Genomic DNA, 22,865 nt, shown 5'->3' on the forward strand with positions numbered 1-22,865 from the left:
AACAATTATTCCTCCTTTTTTTTTTGTCGGTAAAATGATCATTCTTATTCTTCTTACATTTGAATACTTATTACTCTAAGACCTAAGTTGATCTCATATGTGACATTAAAATATAAAAATTGGATATAGTATTGTTCCTTCTCTAATTTTATATCTCCTATTATATTCATAATGAAATTTAGAGAAGAAAAAAAATCATTTCTCCATTATTTTCTTTGTAAAATGATCATTTCTCGTGCATTTTACTTATTATTCTAAGACTATGTTTGGATAGAGTAAAATGAAAGGAGCGGAATGAAGTGGAACATAATGGAGCGAAGCGGAATGTAATAAAGTTGTCATTTTATTGTTTGGGTATTTCATGACAGAATAGAGAAATGGGTATAAAAAATGATAAAAAATGATAAAATAAGATGAAATGCATTTTATCCGGTTCCACTCCATTTCATCCGTTTTTAAACAATGAAACATCAATTTATATCATTTCATTCCATTCCATCAATTCAAACATACTCTAATACCTAAGTCGATTGCATATACGACATTACATGAACATCTTATATGATATTGCTCCTTCTCTAATTTTATATCTTCTATTATATTCATCAACTTATACTTATTTCAAAAATACACAAAAATAAATTGAGAAAAGCTATTTCTACACCATTTGTTTACATCTACACCGTAAATGTTGATATATGGTCTACAAATTTTAGTTTTTTAATAATTAATTTTCCTTGATTTATGTGCAAAACAATAATTTGCTTTAAAGCCCTATACGGTGTACTAAATTTGAGTGTACAAATAGCACAGCTCAAATAAATTATACCAAACTAGTACTTTAGACCCGTGCGAGGCACGGGTTAAATATTTTATAAGTAAAAAATCTCATTTTAAAAACACTTATAATTTACAAATCTTACTTATAGCAATTAAATAAAAAACTATATAAAATAGATCTTTTATTTAATATATAATAAAATAAATTGAATAAAAAAAGACAAATTTGTGTTTTTCATAAGAAAGTTGTGTTTTTTATACATCATAATTGTCTCATGTCTAAGATATAATACTTATAACAATTTTTTAGTATAAATACAATTTGCATAGGTATATAATTATGTGTAATTTCAATGTACATATTTCTAATACTAAATTTAAATATTTCATAAACATTAATTTGTATTTTAGTTATAAACTAAAACCCATTTTTAATATGAATCTATTCAATAATAATAATAATAATAATAATAATAATAATAATAATAATAATAATAATGATGATATATAATAATATAAGTTTTATGTTATAAAATTATATCATCTCATTCACTAAAACAAAAACAAAAATGATATACTACATTAGCCTCTAAAATAATTTACTAACACAAATGAAAAATGACTCTTATGATATTTGAAGATAAGAATTTGAATATAATAAAATATATTAAATTAATTTATTGATCTTTATTAAATATAGTAGAAGAATATAAATTGTCCAAATTTTACCATATAAAATTTTAAAGTAATAAATTAGTGTATTAATCAAATATTTTTAAAATTTTTAGAATAAATATTAATATTTTATTTTAAAAAATACAAACTTTTTTGATAAACTAATATTTTAATATAATTGGTTACACTTTAATAGTGTTTGTAATTATAGTTAATTACATGTGTTTTTAAGAAAAAAAATCACAAATAAATAAAGTTTATGGATACAAATTATTATATATTATTTTATACATTTTTAATAAGATAAAATTTAATTTTGATGTAAATTAAAATTTATGTTAAACAAATTTCAAATTCTCAAAATAATATTAAATTTAATTAATTATTTAATTATTGTTTTAAATTCATACATTTGTTATATGTTTAAAAGAATAAATATGTAAGTCAAGTTTCTATGTAATGGTCAGTAGAAAAAAAAATAAAAAACTATGAATATAGAGAAAAAATAAAATTGAAATAAAAAGTAAAAAGATATCAGATAAAAAGTTATTGTTTAATTAGATCTATTGGAACATAATAAAAATAAATATTAATAACAATAAATATTAATAATTATTATAATAAATAATTATTATTATTATTATTGATAATAATAATAATAATAATAATCAAAATTTTAATACTAAAATTAGTATAAAAATTGAAATGATAAAAATAATGAGAAGGAGGTATATCTATATGGTAACGACAATAAAGCTAAATATGGATTATTGTGGATTTTAAATATAAGAGAAATAATGAAATACATTAATGGAATACATTGTATTAAAAAATAAAATAAAAATTTTGTTTTTATTTTTTTAATTGGAATACATGTATTAAAAATAAAAGAACAATCTTCATCTTCAAGCCTCAAAGGTAACTCAACATTCCTATAAGTAATATTAGGGAATCCACCATTAATCCAACTCAAAAAAGCAACCAATGATGTTGAACATGAGAAACATCATATACTTATAGAAACAACTTTGATATCCTTGCCCCTTACTAAAGTCAAACTTTTTAGACATGATTCAGAAAATTAATATCTACTGACAATTTCCCAAGCAAACGCTCAACTAAAACCTTTTCAATTTCATCCAATTGCAAAACCACCTAACCACTGCAGCATCGGCACCACAAACTCCGGTCAACAACGAAGACACACCGCAAACTCTGGTCAACAAAGAAGACACAATTAATCTCTAAAGTTCCACTCGAACTTAACCAAAATCTGACAAACAAAAAGAAAACAAACCGAAAAAGAGTGTTATAGCGGCGACGAAAAATTACACAGCATAACCCTTCAGCATATCTGAAACAGAGGTAAAAAGAGAAACAACCTACTCATGATTTTCAGAAAAAACTCACCATGCTTATATCTCTGCAACGCAAAAATAATTCAAAAACTTTAAAAGTTTATGAACTTTAGAAAAAACCAATCTGTATCTGTATTATAGAAATGGCTCTGAAATGGGATTAGGGCTCTAGGGTTTATATAGGAATACGTTAGAATCTAAAAAGTTTGTATTTTAATGTAGGAGGAAAATCTAAAAGCCATCAAATATTGTTTGAATCAACGAATATTTTGATTAATGTGGGAAGGAAATATCAAAAGGCATGGAAATTGTTCGAGATAGAAAACTGAATTGATTGGAAATATCAAAAGGCATGGAAATGGTTGGAAATAGAAAACTGAATTGATTTAGCCGTAAAAGCCTATCATATTGGAAGCGCATAGAGTTGGTTCACGAGAAACAATTTTTGGAAAAATAAATGGTCCATAATTATTATAAAAAAAAGTGAGAAAAGGGATCCTGCACTGACAGTGTAAAATATTTTTACACTGTCAACCAATCATCACCATGTATCCAATTAAAACATTCTTTTATTTAAAAAAAAACTTTAATGACATAACACATTCATGACTCCCTATTGATGACCGTGTAAAATAGTTTTACACTGTCAGTGCACTACCTTTTAACTCTAAAAAATTTGTAAATTAAATAGGCGGATAATTAATTATTAATTATAAATAATAATGATAAGACCAAAGTGAATATATAATAATTTTAAAAAAAATGAATTATTAAATTAACAATTATAGTAAGATTTCCTAATGTAGAAATAATAAAAATAGTAAGCTCTCTATAATTGTGACACTTGTCAAAATTGCCAAAAATCTCATTTTGCTTTATTATATTGTATGATTTGACATACTTTTTTGTATGCTAACATATCATTTATGAAAACATAAGCTGTCAATCCAATCCAAAAATAATACTAGTTCTATATAAACAACAATTAGTTAAATAATTAGTTATTTAATTAAATGAGAATGAGATTTCATTCCACTCCTATGATTCCAAGCACCCAATTCCTTGCTTATTCACTCTGATGTGAAATTAACTTAGTTATCTCTTTCGTGAAAACAAAATCTCATTCCTTGACTCACTGCAACCTTGCAATTTCAAACCCAAATACTCGCTGAATGCCTCTTCTTCCACTCCCCTCCACCACCAAAACCCTAAATTCCCCATCCCCTTTCTACCATCACCATCATCTTCACCATGTCTCTTCCTTTCAATCCAAATCCAAACCCAAATTCCAATTCCATCCAATCCTCTCTCTCAATCTCCCCTGCAAAGGTCTCACTCTCGCCGTCTCGTCTTCATCGCCGCCGGAGACCAAGCTGAGAAGCGTGGGATCCAAAAACATTGATGTTGCCACTATGGGTAATCTCTGTCTTGATATTGTTCTCAATGTCCCGCAATTGCCTCCTCCGTCTCTCCACGAACGTAAAGCTTTTATGGAACGTTTGGCTTCCTCTCCACCTCCCAAGGTTTCGTACATTCTATCATTTCCATTCACATTATTTACCCTAATTTACATTTTTTGGATTTTTCTATTAATTCTAGAAAATGTATTGCTATATTACCATTTTTGGTGTAGAAAAATTGGGAAGCTGGTGGGAACTGCAATATGGCTATAGCAGCTGCGAGGCTGGGACTTGACTGTGTATCAATTGGTCATGTGGGTGATGAAATATATGGGAACTTTTTATCCGATGTGCTTCGTGATGAGGGCATTGATATGGTTGAGATAAGTACTGGTGATGATACTGTGAGTACCTCTGGTGACTCTTATGAAACACTTGTATGTTGGGTTCTCGTTGATCCTTTGCAAAAACATGATTTTTGTAGGTAAAATCATTTATTTTCATTTGTATGGTCCCTATAACTGTCGTCAATTTTTTTCTCTTCTTATTTTGTTTATGATGACCTAATTGAGTTTTTTATTTTTCTACTAGTCGAGCTGATTTTTGCAAGGAACCTGCATTTAATTGGCTGAGCAAAATTTCTAGAGAAGCAAAATTAGCTATTGAAAATTCCAAGGTTTTGTTTTGTAATGGATATGGTTTTGATGACCTGTCTCCTGGTTTACTGCTCTCGGTAGTGGACTGTGCTGTTGAAGTTGGCACATCAATCTTTTTTGATCCGGGGCCACGTGGGAAGAGTCTTTCCAATGGGACACTAGAAGAACAAAGAGCTCTTAACCAGTTTCTGCGGATGAGTGATGTTCTTCTCTTAACGGCTGACGAGGTTTCACTTATAGCTCTCCTCATATTGCTTCTATTCTTTATAGGACTGTGATTGCTTATAATTGTTTGCTTTAGGCTTGTTCTCTACTATTTATGGTAGGTTTTGTTTAAGTTCTCTGTTCTTTGTTTTATAAACTATGGAATTTTTCTTTCTATCTCTTGTTTGAGAAACATATTTCTGTTTGCACTTTGCTTTCAGATGCATGGCCAGTGCTCCATGTTAATCTTTCTTCATTTTCTTGTTCTACTGTTAAGGATTTCATATTTATATTTTCTGTCTAGAAGAACCCTATTAACCATATCTAGTGTTTCAGCCGTTCCTCTAAAGTGTGGACAGTTGGGCATGTTTTGTTTGTTAGCATGAGTTATTATCTATGTTGTATATACTTTTGTACTTGCATATTTATGGACTCTTTCACGACGTCAAATTTAGTGTGTATCTTGCCCATTAAATATTATAAATTTCTATATCCTTTACTTGGGCTTTTGACATTGCTACTCAAAATCATGTGAAGCAATTGGAACTACGGAGTATAAGGAAAATCTTTAAACTGAGTTTTTCTTATAAACTCTTCTGCTGTGTCAGCCATAGTTTACAGTGTAATGGACTCAGGTTTTTATTCATGACGTGGCAGGTTGCCTGCTGAATTCATAGGCAGTTTCTTACAATGCTATCCTCTAGAAGCTGACCACAACCTTTACTGCATGCCAGCATGAATCCTCAATCCTCTGTTGCTACTCCCTGTTCCCCCTACTGTACCCCTTTGTTAGTGGGTTGTCTAGTATAGCAAGCAGCTCTTGGACCAACCAATTGACCACCACAGGCCTCAAAGGACGGCCCTTTCAACAAAAGAGATGTTCTTGGATAGTAGAGAAACAGGCTTATATATTGGCTTAGGTTGAAAATAATAAAAATGCTTCCGTACATTTGTTTCTCGCCTTCAAAGCTCTCCAATCCACATTGATGTATTGTTCTCTATAGTTTTGCTAGAATTTGTTTCTGCTCCACATTATTTTTAACATAATGCTGAATCTAGTCCTTTCCGCACATTTTTAATATAATGCTGAATCTAGTCCTTTCCGCACATTTTTAATATAATGCTGAATCTAGTTCTTTGCTCAAAAGTCCATTGTTCATCTAGCTTCTTGCTTAAGCTAAATATTATTGGAGTTTTGACTCTGGGTGAAATTTGGAGCTAACAATCTTATAGTTATATGATGCAATTAAAAATGCTTCCATTTTATACATCTATAATGTGTTGGTAGCTTTACAACATAATTTTCAATTTAATATCTTCTTTGATTTTTTTTATTTGCATGACAGGCTGAGTCGTTAACTGGCATAGGAGATCCCATATTAGCTGGGCAAGAGCTGCTTAAAAGAGGGATCCGCACAAAGTGGGTGATCGTAAAAATGGGTCTTAAGGGTTCAATTCTAATAACTACATCCAGTATAGTGTGTGCACCAGCATACAAGGTATCTTCTCATTCTGAGTTCTCTCTTAGTTGCTGCCATCAAATTCTTACAATTATGGAGCATAATGATTTTCTCAATTTATATACTGCCTCTCTGCATAACTTTGCTTTGGCATACTTTGTATTATGAATTTCATAGGTGAAAATTTTAGTTTGGGGCAAATTAATGAAAAGTGTTCAATTAAAGCTATAGCCACATATTACAAAGAATTATATTTTAAAACATAGTCTGTGTGAAAATTGAACGCTGTTTCTCTTACTAAAATATCTTTTTTATTTGTAAGAGTTAAACTTGCATTTCTAACATCCTTATATCAAAGGAATTATCAAGTGAGAGTCTGATATGCTCCAAATATAACTCGTCATTTTTTCTGTGTCCAAAGTATTTTTATTTATGTATGTCTCTCTTGCAGTAATATATCTTAAAATCATGTGATTTTTTTTACAATCATTAGTTTTTTGTGATAACTCGAGTGCAAACTAATTGGATTTATAAACTATATCATCAGGTGAACATTGTCGACTCTGTTGGGTGTGGAGACAGTTTTGTAGCTGCTATTGCATATGGTTTCATACATAATTTGCCAATGGTTAATACATTAGCAATTGCAAATGCAGTAGGTGCTGCAACAGCCATGGGCTGTGGTGCTGGTAGGAATGTAGCATCACTGGAAAAAGTAGTTAATATATTAAGATCACCTAACCTCAATGAAGATGATGAGTTTTGGAGCGAAATTCTCGAAAAAAAAGTGTTAGATCAGGAAGTAACATGTCTGTCAAGTATTATGAAAGGAAACAGAAATCATCTCAACTTTGTTTCATTTGACCAGGTTGCCTCTGAGCTCTTGCCCAAGCTTGAGATTCCACAAACAGTGGAGAATGTTCCAACTTGATATTTTGTGGAGAGTAGATTGTAGCCACTGTTTATCCACTCATGTGAACTAACCCTTCTCTGGATTCTCTTAACTTCTTGGCTCCTTCATCCTCTAAAAGTTCAAAAGCAAGCGTTAAAGGCGACAGTTTTTTCTCTCCGACAATATTACATTGCAATAGGTAATTAAAAAGGCATTGTTTTTGAACAAGTATACGGGAGATTGCTGCTCATCAAGACTTTAGCTTCTTTTTTTTTTAGTTTCAGTCTCAACGATATTCCTTTGATGTAAAGGTATTTTTCCTTCGAGAAAGGGTGAAGTAGCTTTTATCCTCGGACGAATTCCATTTTTTTGGTCTTCATTTTTGCATGCATGTTTCTGAAGCAGTGAAATGTAATAGTACATATTTTGATAGTTAATTGATGGCAGTGGGAAAAATGGTTTGTATGAATTTTCAATATTTTGAATACGGATTATAGTACTAATTTATGGTGCTTTATGATTGGAATTAGTTACAACACATCTGACAAATGTTTTTCTCTTATGACCTGCCAAAAGAGTGATGTTTTGTTTTAGTGGTGTTTGAAATGCTAATTTTGGTATTTATTATATTTGGGCTTATGTTTAAAATTTCTCTTATGACCTACTAAACTCTTGTACTAACAGAAGGACTAATACATGCAGTAACTAAATTGGCTCTTATTAAAGCTAGGTTACTATGGAAGTACAGAAATAATGCCCTGTTATTCTTTTCTTATAGATGCTTTGTTTTCTAAGTTGTTTCAAGGAATTAAAGAATTAGAATCATTGTTATTCTTCTCCTATCACTCTTAATCTTTGTTATCCCCTTTAAGGATTGAGATTTCTCAATTTTTATGGCATCATTTTTTCTTGGATTGCATGGTTAGACCTTTTGTTAATTTTGTTAAGTGTAATCACCAACTTTATGAGTTGTTGCACTTGCATCTTCACTAACCCAAAAAATGTATAAAAAAGGATAAAAGGAGGGAGGATTAGGAGAGGATACAAATCCCACCTAGATTCAACCCTATTATTAACAAAGATATTTAATTTGAAAAAAAAAAAAACTATGAGAAGATAGAAAATAAGGTCAGTTTAATAAATTTCTCAAAAAAACTAAGAAAATAGAAAATAAGGTCAACTTTTTAAATAGTTAAAGTTAGCCGTTCCTTTTATTCTTAATTATATGATGTTTTTCACTTTTTCTTTTATTTTTCAATAAATTTTATTTTATTTTTTTTACAAAAGAGGGTGTAATGGCCCAAAGAAGACAAAACTAACACTTGATCCTAACAAGTTTAGGAAGTGAGACTCCAATATTATCAACTAAAAAATCATCAGGAACACGAGAAAAATGAAGATCTCACAATTGTTATTAGAACAAGACTATAAATGACAAATCAATCAGCACAATGATTTTTTTTCATGCTAAGTATAATTGAACTTGATATGTTAATTCTTGAATCATTTTTCTAATTCTTGGACTAAGTATGGACTGGCCATATCTATCAAAATTTTAGATTCACTCTAAATAAATAAATTTGTAATTCTCTCTTGCCAAGTTAGGTCTATGCCATGCAACGTTGCCCACATTTCATCAGTGAACGCATCATACAAACCAATTTTAGGTGCATTTTCCGTCACCCAATTTTATAATGAGTCTCTAAGTAAGCTTCCACATCCAACAATGAAAGTACATATCTTGTAAATACCATCACAATTAAGCTTAATTCAGTTTCGAAATCGACAATACCAGTTAATATTTCTAATCTTCGATCTCAACAACCCAAATTTATTGTCCATCGGGTTTAGACGCTCACTGGAAGCCTAGACATAAATCCGATGGAGAATGATGGTCGGGCCAATATTAGTATTACTAACAATCAGAAACTAAGAAATATATCTTTCAGCATGACTAGTAGAAAATTTATCATCTCTATGTTTTCCTTCCCTATTAACGACATCCTTAATAGTTAGAGAAGTATCCAAAATCATATAATTTTAGTCCAAATTGAATAAGAGAGATTGTTATACTACATATGAAAATAAGGGATAAAATTAATACAAATTTACTCAACATAAGTCTTTCATTCAAGTTCAAATATTGGTGTTTCATACCACTCGGACGCCTTTGAACAATGCTCAATAGTATGCTGAAATCTATTCATATAGCTTCTACTATGAATAACGTTCGCCCCCAAGATATTTTTCCAAACTAGAGGCTTTTAACCATGTACATTGCATTGCATGATCTCTTAACAAAGTTGGGGATATGTGTTACTTGAAAAATACATTTGAGTTTTTTCAGAGTTAATCATTTGTCTCGATGCTTAACAAAATTGATTCAGACAGTACTTAATATTACTATAAGTTTGCTCTATAGTGATATCGACAAAAAAAAAGGTCATATGTAAAAAGGAGATGAGACACCTGAGGTCTCTCACGTTCCGCATACATAGGCTTTCAATATTTTGTATCAACATGATCATCAATAATACACACGACAAACAATTCATACAAATAACAAGAAGATAAGGAGAAAATGAATCCCTGGAAAAATACCCTTTGATGGAAAAATACCCTTTGATGGAGCAAAGTTAATTCTGGAGACATTGAGTTACAATCCAATTCGATGTCATAGGTTTTCTTCAAATAAATTTTTATAATGGTATTGTGATGAATATTCCTTAAAACTAGACTAACAAGGAGAGATGATATCATTTAACAGAAATTTCACAGTTCACCTCAATTTTGGTCACAAATTTATATATCACAATAGGACGAAAGTTTGTGAGAATCTCTTATTGGTCAACTTTAGAATTAAGCACTATGAGAGTGTTGTTTGCAAAACTAATCAGGAAATAATCACTCCAAACACTAGTAACAAAGTGGTGTAAAGAAAGAGCCACAACATTCAAACAATGCAGGTAGAAAAGAGCCACAGCATTCAAACATGTGCAGGTATAGGAATTCATATCAAACAGAGCATCTTTGATCTCTGTAATGGACGGCATGGCACACAAGCTAATCTGATGATTTTTTTCAAATAATCTACAATATAAGAAAGTTAACTGATCTGGAAAATACAATTCTGCCCCTTTGCTTCCCCAAGCTGCCACATGGACACCTTACTTGAACTCCTTTTCTAAAGCACCGTGTCTGAGTTCAAAACAATCCAAAGAAACCCATTTCAAAATTTTTGCATGTGATAATAATCATTTTATATTGCTATCTTTCTTGATAAACACAAATATTTCCTCTGCCATACTCAAAGTCTTTTCATTAGGTTTTCTTTCTCTCTTTCTATCTACCTCAAGGTTTTTCCTTTTTCTCCAACTCACGGGCGATTTCAAATCTTTCCCAGCTACCATCTTTATCCATCTTCAACCTCTCCATCTTCTATCTTCGACCTCTGCATGGTTCGTCCTATGGAAAAAATTAAGGACATCAACGACACCAAAGAGTTGTGGAAAGTGGCGGTGAGAGTTTCCCATAAATGGAAGGTAGTCTCCAACAACAAGGAGCACTTTGAGATGATATTTGAAGACAAAGAGGTAAGTGATGTTTCTGTTTGTGCGTGTGAATGTTCGCATGGTTTTTTAACTTCTGTTAGTGTGTATCATTGTTCATATGTTGTCGTCTTAATTGTTTTATGCTTCTTCGATCTTTACCTTTTGAACGTTCTATTTTTACCGTTGATGTTGTTTGATGTGTCAAGACCGATCTTTACCTTCGATCTTTCCAGAATCTGTTCCTTTTTTGTGGTTTTGAAGCATGTGTTCTTTCTTCTTTATATTGTAGATATACGAAAAATGGAATGCATGTGTACCATTTTCATGTTTTGAAACTAATTTACATAGTCTGTGATATTTCCGTGTGCGAGGTTGTGTTCTGCATCTAACCCTTTTGTTTATTTCCAGGGTTCTGATATCCACGTTGTTGTTCCAACTGCATGCACGGCCGCATACACTGAGAAGTTTGAGGTGGACCGGACCTATACTGTGTCTAATTTTTCTGTGCAGCCTAATAACTTAGTTTTCAAACCAAGCTCCCACAAGTTCTTAGTGAAATTTACTGGAGGAACTGCTGTTGGTGATGTTGACAAACATGACATACCCCCCAAACCACGCCCCTTCACCAGTTTCCCTGACATCATTAACGGGAACTTTCAGAAGAATGTACTCATTGGTAAAACTGCATCACGATACCATTTCCTTTTGCATTATATAGTAGCTCAATTACTTATGTTATTTGTTTTCAATAATCCATCAGATGTTATTGGTATGCTCGAAAGTGTTGGGTATCAACAGACGCAAATTGGTGGGAAAAAGTTTCAGGCTAATTTCTTACTCCGAGATGCAAGGTATGTCGTCCAACCATCTTCTTTTGGCTTCTTATTTTGGCATGTTTTCATCTGTATCATGTCTTATAATGATAACATTTTTCATCTACTCCAGCAACAACACCCTAAATTGCACCCTCTGGGAAGACTATGCTAAACAGTTTTTTAAGTTTAACGAGGACAACTCTGCGACAACTGGGCCGATTGTTATTATGATTCAGTATGCTAAAGTAAAAGAAGCTGGTATGGCATTTTGGAATGGAAAATACAACCAACGATTCCTTTTAATGCATTGTTAATTTTGATCATGTTACTTAATTTGTTTGTTTTCTTAATTTTTATTGTAGGTCAATACCCTCTCTCCGTTACCAACACATTCCATGTTACGAAGCTTCTTATCAACGCGGATTTGCCGACTGTCAAGGACTTCGTTAAAACGTGGAATCCATTCTCTATTTGTGTTTAACGTCATCTCATTTTTGTATTCCTCTCATGTCCAATATTTATTTTGATTTTCTCATGCAGATTCCCAAAGGAATCGTTGCGCGTCGTTTCTACGCAACTGATCTCTCAGTCTCAACAATACTCCCGCACATCCACAAATGATAATATTGGACAAAGTCATCTGCAGAAATTGCTCAAAGGGGCTATTTCTGTATCACTTAGTGAGATGAAGAAAATCCGCGAGGTAAAGAGGCGTAAATCTGAATTATAATGTATAAGCTATTTAAGGATGTGTATGCTTTCTTACAATACATATTCATTTTTATAAATATATATTTATTCTGTTTATGGACAGCTTACAATATTATTTTAATTTGATTTTTTAATGGTTTTGATAATGCTCATTAATATTCATTTTTATTAGTAATTCTATTTTTTAATTATTGTTTCTTTTTAATCTTCCTCTCCATCTATAGACTTGTGCTATCATTATAATTTCTTTACATTTAAAATTAACTCTAACTATTTCACAATTGCTAATTTATAAAGTTGCTTTATTTTATTTTTTTACGGTTTTTTATATGAAAATGCTCATTTTCAAAAAAATCATGGGATAATATCTGCGCTTTCATCATAATCAATCATGCTTTTTTTGGACTCAATATTTACTCTTCCAAAATATATATTAGAACTCTTTTTAACATATGTATTTCAACAAATATTTATTTTCTTGGATATTGCTGAATTTTATTTAATTTTTTATGTAATATAAACCAAAATCCATCTTTAAAAAATATATATCTTAAAAACAAATTATACATGTAAAACAAATGCGCGTGCCATACCAGAACCCGTGCGAACGCACGGGTTTGTTACTAGTTTGGATAAAAAGAAAAGGAAACGATAGACTCCTTGACTTTTTAAATTTTTTAACATGCATTAATAATTATGCTAAAAAAATACTCATTTAAAGTACTATTAAAAGGGTTGGCTCAGTTGGCAAATGAGCTTTCTCCAAAAAGGGACCGAACCGGCTAGTATCCGAGTTCGATCCCGGCTGGAGTAAAAAACGCCCTGGGACCACGGTGCCGTCGCCTCCGAGCCCGGGTCCGAATTAATCACGTGGGGGCCCCTTTCCCCCGCGGATACCGGTCGGTTAACACCAAAAAAAAAAAATATTAATTACATTTCTCTCCCGTAATTAGTAAATAGTCAATTCTTTTACCAAGTTTATCATGACAACCATTTTTTTAATATCCATAATTTTTGTAACAAGTGCTTCATAATAAGAAACCATTTGACAACTTTCATATGATAAACTATTATTTTATGAACCAGATATCATCTATTCATGCAACTTCAGAGGCCAATCTCACGAATCAGGGAGATAGAGGAAAAAAATTTCCCTCAATAAATTTAATACTGAGGCATTATATGACAAACTGTTTGATTAACCTGTTTATGAAAATACTGTTTCATCATTATTTCATACACCTATACAGAACTCCACAATCCAAGCATTGCATTTTATTCTTTATCATGACGAATGATTATATTTATCATTTTTAACGACATTAAATTCAAGACTCATGATAAATTCTATTTGGAAACATTAAGAAAACTGACAAGGTAACATTTAACAAATATTTTTTTTTTAAAACTACCAAATCATCATATTCTCTAGAGACCCTATCCCAGTGTTATACTACAAAATGCAGTAGAACTTAATACAAGAACTGGATAAAATTGGAACGAATTGTTTACAAAATCGTAAGGCTCCTCAACTAAAATTGAATATAATATTCTCAATAGCCATAGTTGGTGCCATATACAGAGCCATAATCTGCCGAAGGCGCGTGGCCTGCAGCACCTGGTGGCGGAGATGCATAAACAGGAGCATTAGTAGGATAGGAATTATAGCCTTGGTTAACTGATCCTCCCATATGATCTTGTGCCGCCGCAGCAGCAGCATTTGCAGCTTCAGCCATGAAATTCTGCATCAGGTAGATTGTGAGCAATTTGTGAAATAAACTAATTAATGCATCTTAAAATTTGAAAGGGATCTAATAAAAAGGGACTCAAAAATCAGAAGAGGGCCATCCATACAGGGATAAAAGTAGTATCATTTATTAACCTTAAGAGTACAAAAGACTGATAACAACATTTTCACTTTACCCGATAGACATATAAAATTAAGGCTATTATACAGAAATGATTTAAAAAGTACTTGGAAAAACTACTACCTCTGGGTTCCGTCCCTAAATATAAGACCCTCTTAAAAAGTTCTTTTCATCGACACTCTTTGAATCAATGTCAGACAATTCACACAAGTGCTTCAAAAAAATATCTTTACTTCGACACAACTTATACATTTTTTAGACATATCTCATACACATTTAATTGGGTTAAAGATCTGTTGTAGCAATATTGAGCAATGAAGGGATAAAGACATGAAATTTGATTAAAACATTTTAAACTTTTTTAATAGTAGATAGATGAATGAATGTCAAAAACTATCATATATGTGGTGGTGTTAATGTCCTATGTTTTAGACATTAGCGGTGTCGGAGGAGTGTCTATGTCATGCCATGCCCCGGTGTCCGTGTCGAAATACGTGCTTAGAATAAACCAAAAATGCAAATTTAACATTAACCTTAACCGGTGTTGGTGCCTATTAATCAATAATGACAAAACAGATAACAGCCAGATCAGAAATTTCAAAGCAGCCTCAAAATCAAATACCTGAACCAGCTGCTGGGCTGCCTGTATTTGTGAAGCAGTACCACTTATCTCGACAGTCATCTCCCCTGGCACACCCCTGGTCTCTTGAATAGTAATACTTGCTCCACTAGCACGGCGAATGTAGCTAATATTTGCTCCTGATGCCCCAATAACAGCATCTGCAAAGGACAGTGGGATTTGCATGTGCTGTGTGATCTATACAATAGAAAACAAATTACAAAAGTCAAGATAAAAATAAAAATACTTCAAAACCAAAGTCACACTCTGCAATGATCAGCTGAGCAAAGGAAGATACCTTAGTTCCACCAGATTGTTGTGGCTGCCCGACGGACGAATGTATTTCCAAAGAGGCATCCCTTGCATAGGCAGATGGTGGACCTTGATGCATGTGCTTGTCGATGGGAAGCAGGTCAGCAGGTGGGTAATAATTGTCATAGTTATGTTGTGGTGGCATATATTGAGAATTGGGTGGATACGCAGGTGCACCACCGCCAGGAGCAGAAAACCTTTGAGGAGGCCCCCAAGGTTGGTGTGGTGGCACATTGTGGTTAACACGAACATCGGGCCGTTGCATCTACAGTTTGAGTTTGCGAGGAAGCAAGAATAATTAGAAATAAAAAAATATATACAAGTGTAAAAATGCTCCACATAACCTCAAAAATAAACAAATTACAATTTCCCCCAATCCCGAGTACATAAAATAAAAGAAATGATAGATAGCCTAGAATGCTTTCCTGTCCACCCTAGTCCTATCACTAACCTATCCCAATCAACTGTTCCTCAATATATCCTATGTTTGAAGACATCAATTCACCAATAGCAAGCAATCTAATCTTAAGCTGCCCATCGTGCCTTTTATCTTTTGAAAAAAAATAAGTTCAGAAATAAGAAATATCTTACCTGTGTTTCAAATACTCCGACTATGCTGCGGTCAACCAAGAACTTGCGTAAATGAAGTGCAATAAGTTCAACAGCCTTGTGAACTCCAGCAGACTCCCCTTGTATCTCAACAATACTATCATCGCGCAGAGCGAAAATTGGCAGGTGTTCTGTTGTATATATTGCATATTACGTTATTCAGGTACAATATTAATCACACAATTACGTATTCATTAATCATGTTTCTAAAGGCATAATAAGAATAGTAGTAAGAAAACTAGTGCATCTGATATGGTGGGTGTAGTAATCCTGATAACAAGCATCAGTGAATGTATTAGAGCAATATTTCCCCACGTTTAATAATACAAGTAAACACACCTGAACCAAGAATGCGTATACTGCAACCTGTAGAATCTTGAAAGGTTTTTATAGTTGCCCCCTGCTTCCCAATCAAGCTTCCTGCTTGAGTATCGGCCACTAGAAGCCTTGTAACACCTGGGCGTCCTGCACCTGATGCGCTATCAGCAGGATCACGGTCCACATTGCAAACTTGTTTATGAACCCTTAACAACCCCTCCACAGCAGGTGGTATGGGGCAATCTGGCTCTTCTTTTGCAGACACCATTACCTTTCAGAAGCACGTGTGAAATAGAATTCAGAAACACCATGTAGGAAATAGTAGTCTTTCATAAAACAGCAAAAAAGACAAACTTCAGAAAATCTAACTTTATATGTTTAACTCAATGATTGATTCATTTCAATTGTTCCAAAGACACACACTAGACTAAGTACACTATTGCATCACTAGAATAAATCTATACAACTTCGTTATACCTCTTTACTTAATTTTCATTTCCTTGGACCAGTGCATCTCTTGTACATTTCCTTTAATTGTTTTTATGGGTTAATCTAATTTTTCCTTTAACTGTATTTCCATTTCTTTGGAATAATGCATCTCTAATTACACAATTTAGCAATTATTTTCACTATGTCAATTATTTATGAATACAATTTTTAATTAGTAATAATTTTTTAAGTAACTCAACAATGATAGATCTCCGTGAAGTAATTGAATTGATCAGGACTTATTTTAGATTAATAAATTTTAATGACATAGCCTCCTGATTTAATCAGTTTTAGTGTACTTAATAATATGTAGATCAAATTTTAGAAGCTTTTTTGTTTGTGACTATAAGTGTGTTTTGTAGGAAAGAGTTTGAGTGTGGCAAGACACCAACCGACCAAATTCTGAAGTTACCAGGTACAGTGAAAGCTTCTTGCCACCATAGACTGCACAAACTATTTCTGATTCTTAAGTCAGAAACAACATTTCAGCAGTTGTACATGCTCATTGCTGTTTCCCTGCAACTTGAACTTTGGCTCTTCAGTTTGAAGCCACTTTGTTCATTCATATTTGCTGACAACCTGCACACATCCATTTTGTTATCTCGATAAAAGACATCTCTTTTTATACATATTAACCTTTTTAATTACTTATTACTTCTTGTGTTTAGCTATATAATGTAATTTTGATAGTTTCGCTTCCTTGATAACTGATTAGTGTTTCCATTTTATATAATATGCAATTCCTTACTCCTTAGCAATACTCCTAGTGTTTATCTGGGTTACCGTGTTTTATCATAAATTAACTATTAAGTTTGAATTTCAAATTGATAAAATAAGAGGTTTGCTTCATCCAGTAAATAGTTACCACAAGATAGAGCAATAGGGTTTAATAATAAGCATGAAGTGATTGTTCCTTTTATTATATTTTCATTAACCTAGTTCTTGCTGATGGAAATCGTAGTTTATCAGTTAATGGTTAGGGCAACAGGAACATAACCGTATTCAACAAAAGAACTGATAAGTCAAACGAAATAGGAGAACAAGTATGTATAATACACTTTAATATCCAAGATTACCCCTAGTTACATTACATGAATAAGAAAAACAAACTGAAAAGTATACTCACTGCTCTTTCTGCGGTTCCCGGAGGTCCATCAAGAATTTTAACTCGAGCCCTAGTCTCTTCAGTAATTTTCTTAATAAACTCTCCTTTGCGACCAATGATACTTCCAACCTTCTGTGAAGCAACCAACATCCTGAAAACATTCTCTCCAGGCCATCCAGGCCACTTCTTTATTTCAACTCCTTTTGAATCTTCACTGAGCACCTGCTTTTCCGGCGACCCAAAATTCTCATTCACATCACCATCTTCAATTTCCTCCTTAATAGTATGCTCTTGTAGTACATCATCGGCAATATCATCAGCAATTTCAGCAAAATTTTCCACATCCACGTCGGTACCATCAAACTGATTTTCAGGAAAACCAACTTCCTCCTCCTCACCCAAACTTCCCACCTGTTCCCCATCAATATCATCACCATTCTCACCACCATCCTCGTCACCATCGTCATCACCATCACCATCATCGTGCTGCAGTTGATGAAACCCAGAGTCATCAATCACATCTCCTTCCTCGTGTTCTTCCAAATGGTTTTGAGGAAATTCCATATCCTCAGGCACATAACCAACATCTTGCCCTTCAAAATGTTCCCCAGACATATCTATTACTACAAAACCCATCAAAACAACAACTCATCAATATCTTTCTCAACAGAAACTAAAATCAAAACATAAAAAAATTTAAAAAATACAAAAATTAAACGATTAATACTATAATCATGAAGACTAGTGATCTAGTAAACACTATCAACAATCAGTGTCTACGTATCAGTATCGGTGTCGTGTTTCTCGTGTCAGTGCTTCATAGCTTAAACACAGTAACTACCAATGCCTTCAAATAAAACTGAACTAAACAATAACTACTGCATAAAATAGATAAAGAAGTTTGTGGTGAGTGGAGAAGAAACGAGTGAGAGTGAGAGTTAGGGTTAGAGAAGTTACTGTGATTCTTGAAGATTCGGAGAAAACGCGGGCGATTGGATTTGGAGAAGGGTTTTGTGCGCGGTGCGATGGAGAATTTAGGTTTTTGCGTAAGGATCAGAAAGAGAGACAAAAGGTTACCACAAACTATATATATAGTTCTATTTTCTCTAATCTATTTTTTTTAGTCGTATATTATTGACTTTGCAGTTTTTATTTATTTGAAGAAAACAATTTTTTTGAATTTTAAAATGGTAATAAGTGTCCCTCCAAAAAATTAACAAATGAGAATACTACTTTTTGTTAAAGGGTATGTTTATTTATTGAAAGAAATAAAGGGAATATTCAATTTAATCTTTAAAAAGAATTGTTATACCCAAAACTCAAAGGAAAAAATATGGGGAAAAAAAAGCAACTTTGTCATTCGAATACAATGTATCAAAACTCAACATCAAATGCATTTTACTATTATTGATCTGGTATAACTTTTCACTTTTAGATTTTGGAAATTTCTTTCTTAATCTTCCACCATTTTAAAAATATATGAATTCATCATAGTGAAATTTACAAAGTTTCAAGCAAATGTATCTTATGATTTAAATGGTTATTTAGTCATTTAAATTTTCATTCATCTTCAAATAGGTTGATAGACAAATTTTAAATCAATTATCAACTATCTAGCTATTAATGAAAGATGCCACCATTCTACCCAAAATATTCTTCACTCATTCAAAATTTACAAAGTCAAAAGGGTTGCTTTGTCTTTTCATAATCAAGTTAATATTTCAACTTTTCAAACAAATGTCCAACCGCCACGTGTATTGACCATTGGATTTTTCTTTGTCTCTCTTCACTTCACATGTTTCACTTTTGCATTTCTCTCTTTTCCAATATTTTCACTTTCATTTTAATTATTTTCTCCCTCAATTTTTTCCCTTTTATTTTTTTAAACATAAATAAATTAATAAATTGATTTTTTTTTAATAAAATGAAGAGGAACACGTCAAAATTTACTCAACCAAAAATATAATTATTTTATGATTATTAAAAGTGTTCATAATTATTAAAAAAATATTTTCAAATATCAAAATTTCTACTTTACTAACGGGCCACTATCAGCGAAATTCCTTTTTTATTTTAATTAAAAATTTTATTTATTTGAGGCACAATTTTTTTTTTCAATGGTCAAAATTTTTATTTTTTTCACGGGACATTATCAGTAAAATATCTATTTTATTTTAATTAACATTTGTCTTTATTTGAGACAAAAAAAATTATTTTCAAATATTAAAATTTCTATTTTTATTATGTGACACTATCAAAATGATACCTATTTTATTTTAATTAACAATTCTATATAAATACAAAAATGAATAACAATTATATATATATATCCATTGCTACATAAGATCATTATTTAGCTTTGTTATTATTTTTACAATATCTATTTCAAAATCATATTACATCTTACTCATTATAATTTTGCACTTGTATTTAATGTTATGGATACAACAAGTTAGATCCAAGCAACAAAACATGTAAATGTTAATTTGCACTTGATAAAATAACATTACACACGATTAGATCTAGACAAAAATATATACATAAATTGACCCTTTCAATGATGAAATATTTTAAATAATAATATGTATTCCAATATTTTCATCGTAATATATTAAATAACCGATTCATTCTTACTCTCAAGATAATTTGTTATTTAGTAGGTATTGAGTCGTCACTCATTTGCACTTGTCTTTAATGTTGAAAATGTGAATGAAATACTTTATAAAGTGTTACGGGACACAATCAATTAGATTCTAAAAACATACAAAAACATAACTCTCAATTTATAGTATAATTTTACACTACTAAATAATTTTTACCCGTGCGGACGCACGAGTATATTACTAGTTTATTCAAATAATTGTGCATAACTCAAATGTTGTTTTTTTAATCATAAACACATTATACTCGAGGAATACAAAGCGGTTGTGCCATTTTTTCAAAAATAAAATATTTTTAATTAATTACACCTAAAAAAGGTGTTTTTAAGTCCTTTTTGTTCTGAAATTGAGAGAAGTGGAATTCTAGTAAAAAAAACTTAGAGAGATAAACAGAGAGACTCATTGTTATAAGAATTAGAAAATATTTGAGGATGTCTGATGGCATTGAAAAACACTTATAAGCATATTGATTTTGTGGGGAAGAGAAATTGAGAAATGCTAAGGTGTGTTATAGGAGATGTTCTTGTGAACTCGAAAGGTTGTTTTTTTTAACTCGTCTGGTATCTTTTGAAACAACTCTTGAATAGGGATGACAGGCAGACCCAAACTCGTGGGCCCACCGGAACCCGAGTCAACGGGTGAAAACCCGAGCTGACTAGGTTTGGGTTCAGGTTTAGGTGCCACCAGATATTTCAGGTGCGGGTTTGGGTAGTGTGAAATCTGCACCCGAAACCATGCCCGCTTAGACTTGAAATTACATAAGTGCCCACACACACACACACACACACACACACACACACACATATATATATATATATATATATAAGTTGTAGGAAAATTGATGGAAAATTTCAATGTTGTTGTATTTTATGTGTTTTGCTGCGGGTTCGGGTGAAAAAACCGAACCCAACGGGTGTGGGCGTGGGTGTTATTTTGCCACCCGAATAGCCTTTGGATTTGGATGGTGATTTTGGGTACGGTTTTGGATAGTATGAAACCCGCACCAAACCCTACCTGTTGTCGTCCCTACTTTTGAAGTATAATGGATCAAATAGTTGCTCTTTTGACCATAGTAGATCGATTTTATTGAATTGGGTAAATAAATTATATGTGTTCTCGTCTTATATTTCTTCTTCATGTGGTCTATTTTCAATGTTTGTCAAGTTAATTTTGTTTCAAGACATTTTGGTTGTTGTTTTTCTTTGTCATGCACATTAATATTCTCGGTGTGAATCATTATTCCAATTTTCATAACAAGTGGCCTTCACCGTGAGGCAAAGGCGTTATAAGTGGGCATCATGAGTTCTAAATGGGATATCGATAAGTTTTTTAGACACAACAATTTTAGATTATGAAAAGTGAAGATACAAGCAATCTTAATTCAACAAAAGTTTTCAGAAGCATTAAAAGGTAAGACATAAGCGCTTGTAAGCCTAACACAGGCAGAGAAGATCGAAAGATGGATAAGGTCAGGAGTGCCATTATCTTGTGCTTCCGATATAAATTCCTAAAGGGATTTGCCAGGAAGAAAATCCAATATGGAGCGATTGGCAGAATTTCATAAAACTATTGATGACTTGCAATATTGAGGTGAGGATTAATGATGAGATAATGCTTTATTGTTGTTAAACTCATTACACAAATTCTTTAAGAATTTCAAGGATGCTCTTACGAATGGTAAGGAAAGTATTATCTCCTTGGATGAAGTATCAACGGCTATAAGGTCTAAGGAGCTATCGAAGATGAAAGATTTGAAGGTTGATGATAGTGGTGAAAGCTTGTGTGTCTTAAGAGGGAGGAGTTATAGTATAAGAAACCAAAAAGGGAAGAGATCTAAATCAAATTCTAAGTCCAATTTGTAACACCCCATACATAACTGACTAGTATATTATGCATGAAACATTAAAATTGATATTGAGTACATACAAAAGCTATAGATATAGAGAGATCCATATAAAATACAACATGAAATTCTACTAAGAATTACAACACATGTGTCTTCAATGGAGCTGCACAGCGGAAAATGAGATCTGACGAGGTCTCCGAGCCGTCACCACTTTAAGCCGTCAATCCGAACCTGCTATCTGTCAAAAGCTACTAAACTGCACCTGAAAAATATAAGTTGATTGGGGTGAGATTACTAAATCTCAGTGAGTCCTCCTATCCTATGGGTCCACTCGGTTCTACAGGGTACATGCATCACAAACCGAATCCACCATTGATCCGGGGTTTATCCTCACATCCGGTACAAGTACGGAGCAAACACATGAATCGTCCACCATAGGAGTCATCGCATCACAGTACACAAATAGTACAACAAACACGTATGCAGACCCATACTCATGTACGGGGAATCCAGAAGTACGTTAATACCACTAGACTA

At 32.4% G+C, this 22,865-nt stretch overlaps 3 protein-coding genes across 3 annotated transcripts; 2 read left to right on the forward strand and 1 right to left on the reverse strand.

Annotated features, from left to right (window-relative positions):
* The first annotated feature begins 3,828 nt into the window (after positions 1-3,828).
* On the forward strand, positions 3,829-8,211 carry LOC131644489 (fructokinase-1-like). Its single transcript, XM_058914998.1, has 5 exons — positions 3,829-4,336; positions 4,447-4,697; positions 4,805-5,096; positions 6,420-6,572; positions 7,081-8,211. Exons 1-5 carry the CDS (start codon positions 3,986-3,988, stop codon positions 7,462-7,464), a joined length of 1,431 nt encoding a protein of 476 aa, XP_058770981.1. The 5' UTR covers positions 3,829-3,985; the 3' UTR covers positions 7,465-8,211.
* A 2,681-nt stretch (positions 8,212-10,892) lies between these two features.
* On the forward strand, positions 10,893-12,521 carry LOC131657869 (uncharacterized). Its single transcript, XM_058927223.1, has 6 exons — positions 10,893-11,018; positions 11,385-11,652; positions 11,737-11,827; positions 11,922-12,049; positions 12,154-12,244; positions 12,332-12,521. Exons 1-6 carry the CDS (start codon positions 10,893-10,895, stop codon positions 12,519-12,521), a joined length of 894 nt encoding a protein of 297 aa, XP_058783206.1.
* Positions 12,522-13,840: 1,319 nt separating this feature from the next.
* On the reverse strand, positions 13,841-18,919 carry LOC131644490 (flowering locus K homology domain-like). Its single transcript, XM_058914999.1, has 7 exons — positions 18,780-18,919; positions 17,844-18,445; positions 16,250-16,499; positions 15,893-16,041; positions 15,288-15,566; positions 14,993-15,187; positions 13,841-14,244 (listed from the first exon to the last, which is right to left on the reverse strand). The coding sequence occupies exons 2-7, from the start codon at positions 18,435-18,437 to the stop codon at positions 14,056-14,058; spliced, it is 1,656 nt and encodes a 551-aa protein (XP_058770982.1). The 5' UTR covers positions 18,438-18,445; positions 18,780-18,919; the 3' UTR covers positions 13,841-14,055.
* Positions 18,920-22,865: the final 3,946 nt, after the last annotated feature.

This window comes from Vicia villosa, linkage group LG1, assembly GCF_029867415.1.
Source record: "Vicia villosa cultivar HV-30 ecotype Madison, WI linkage group LG1, Vvil1.0, whole genome shotgun sequence".
Lineage (NCBI taxonomy): Eukaryota > Viridiplantae > Streptophyta > Magnoliopsida > Fabales > Fabaceae > Vicia > Vicia villosa.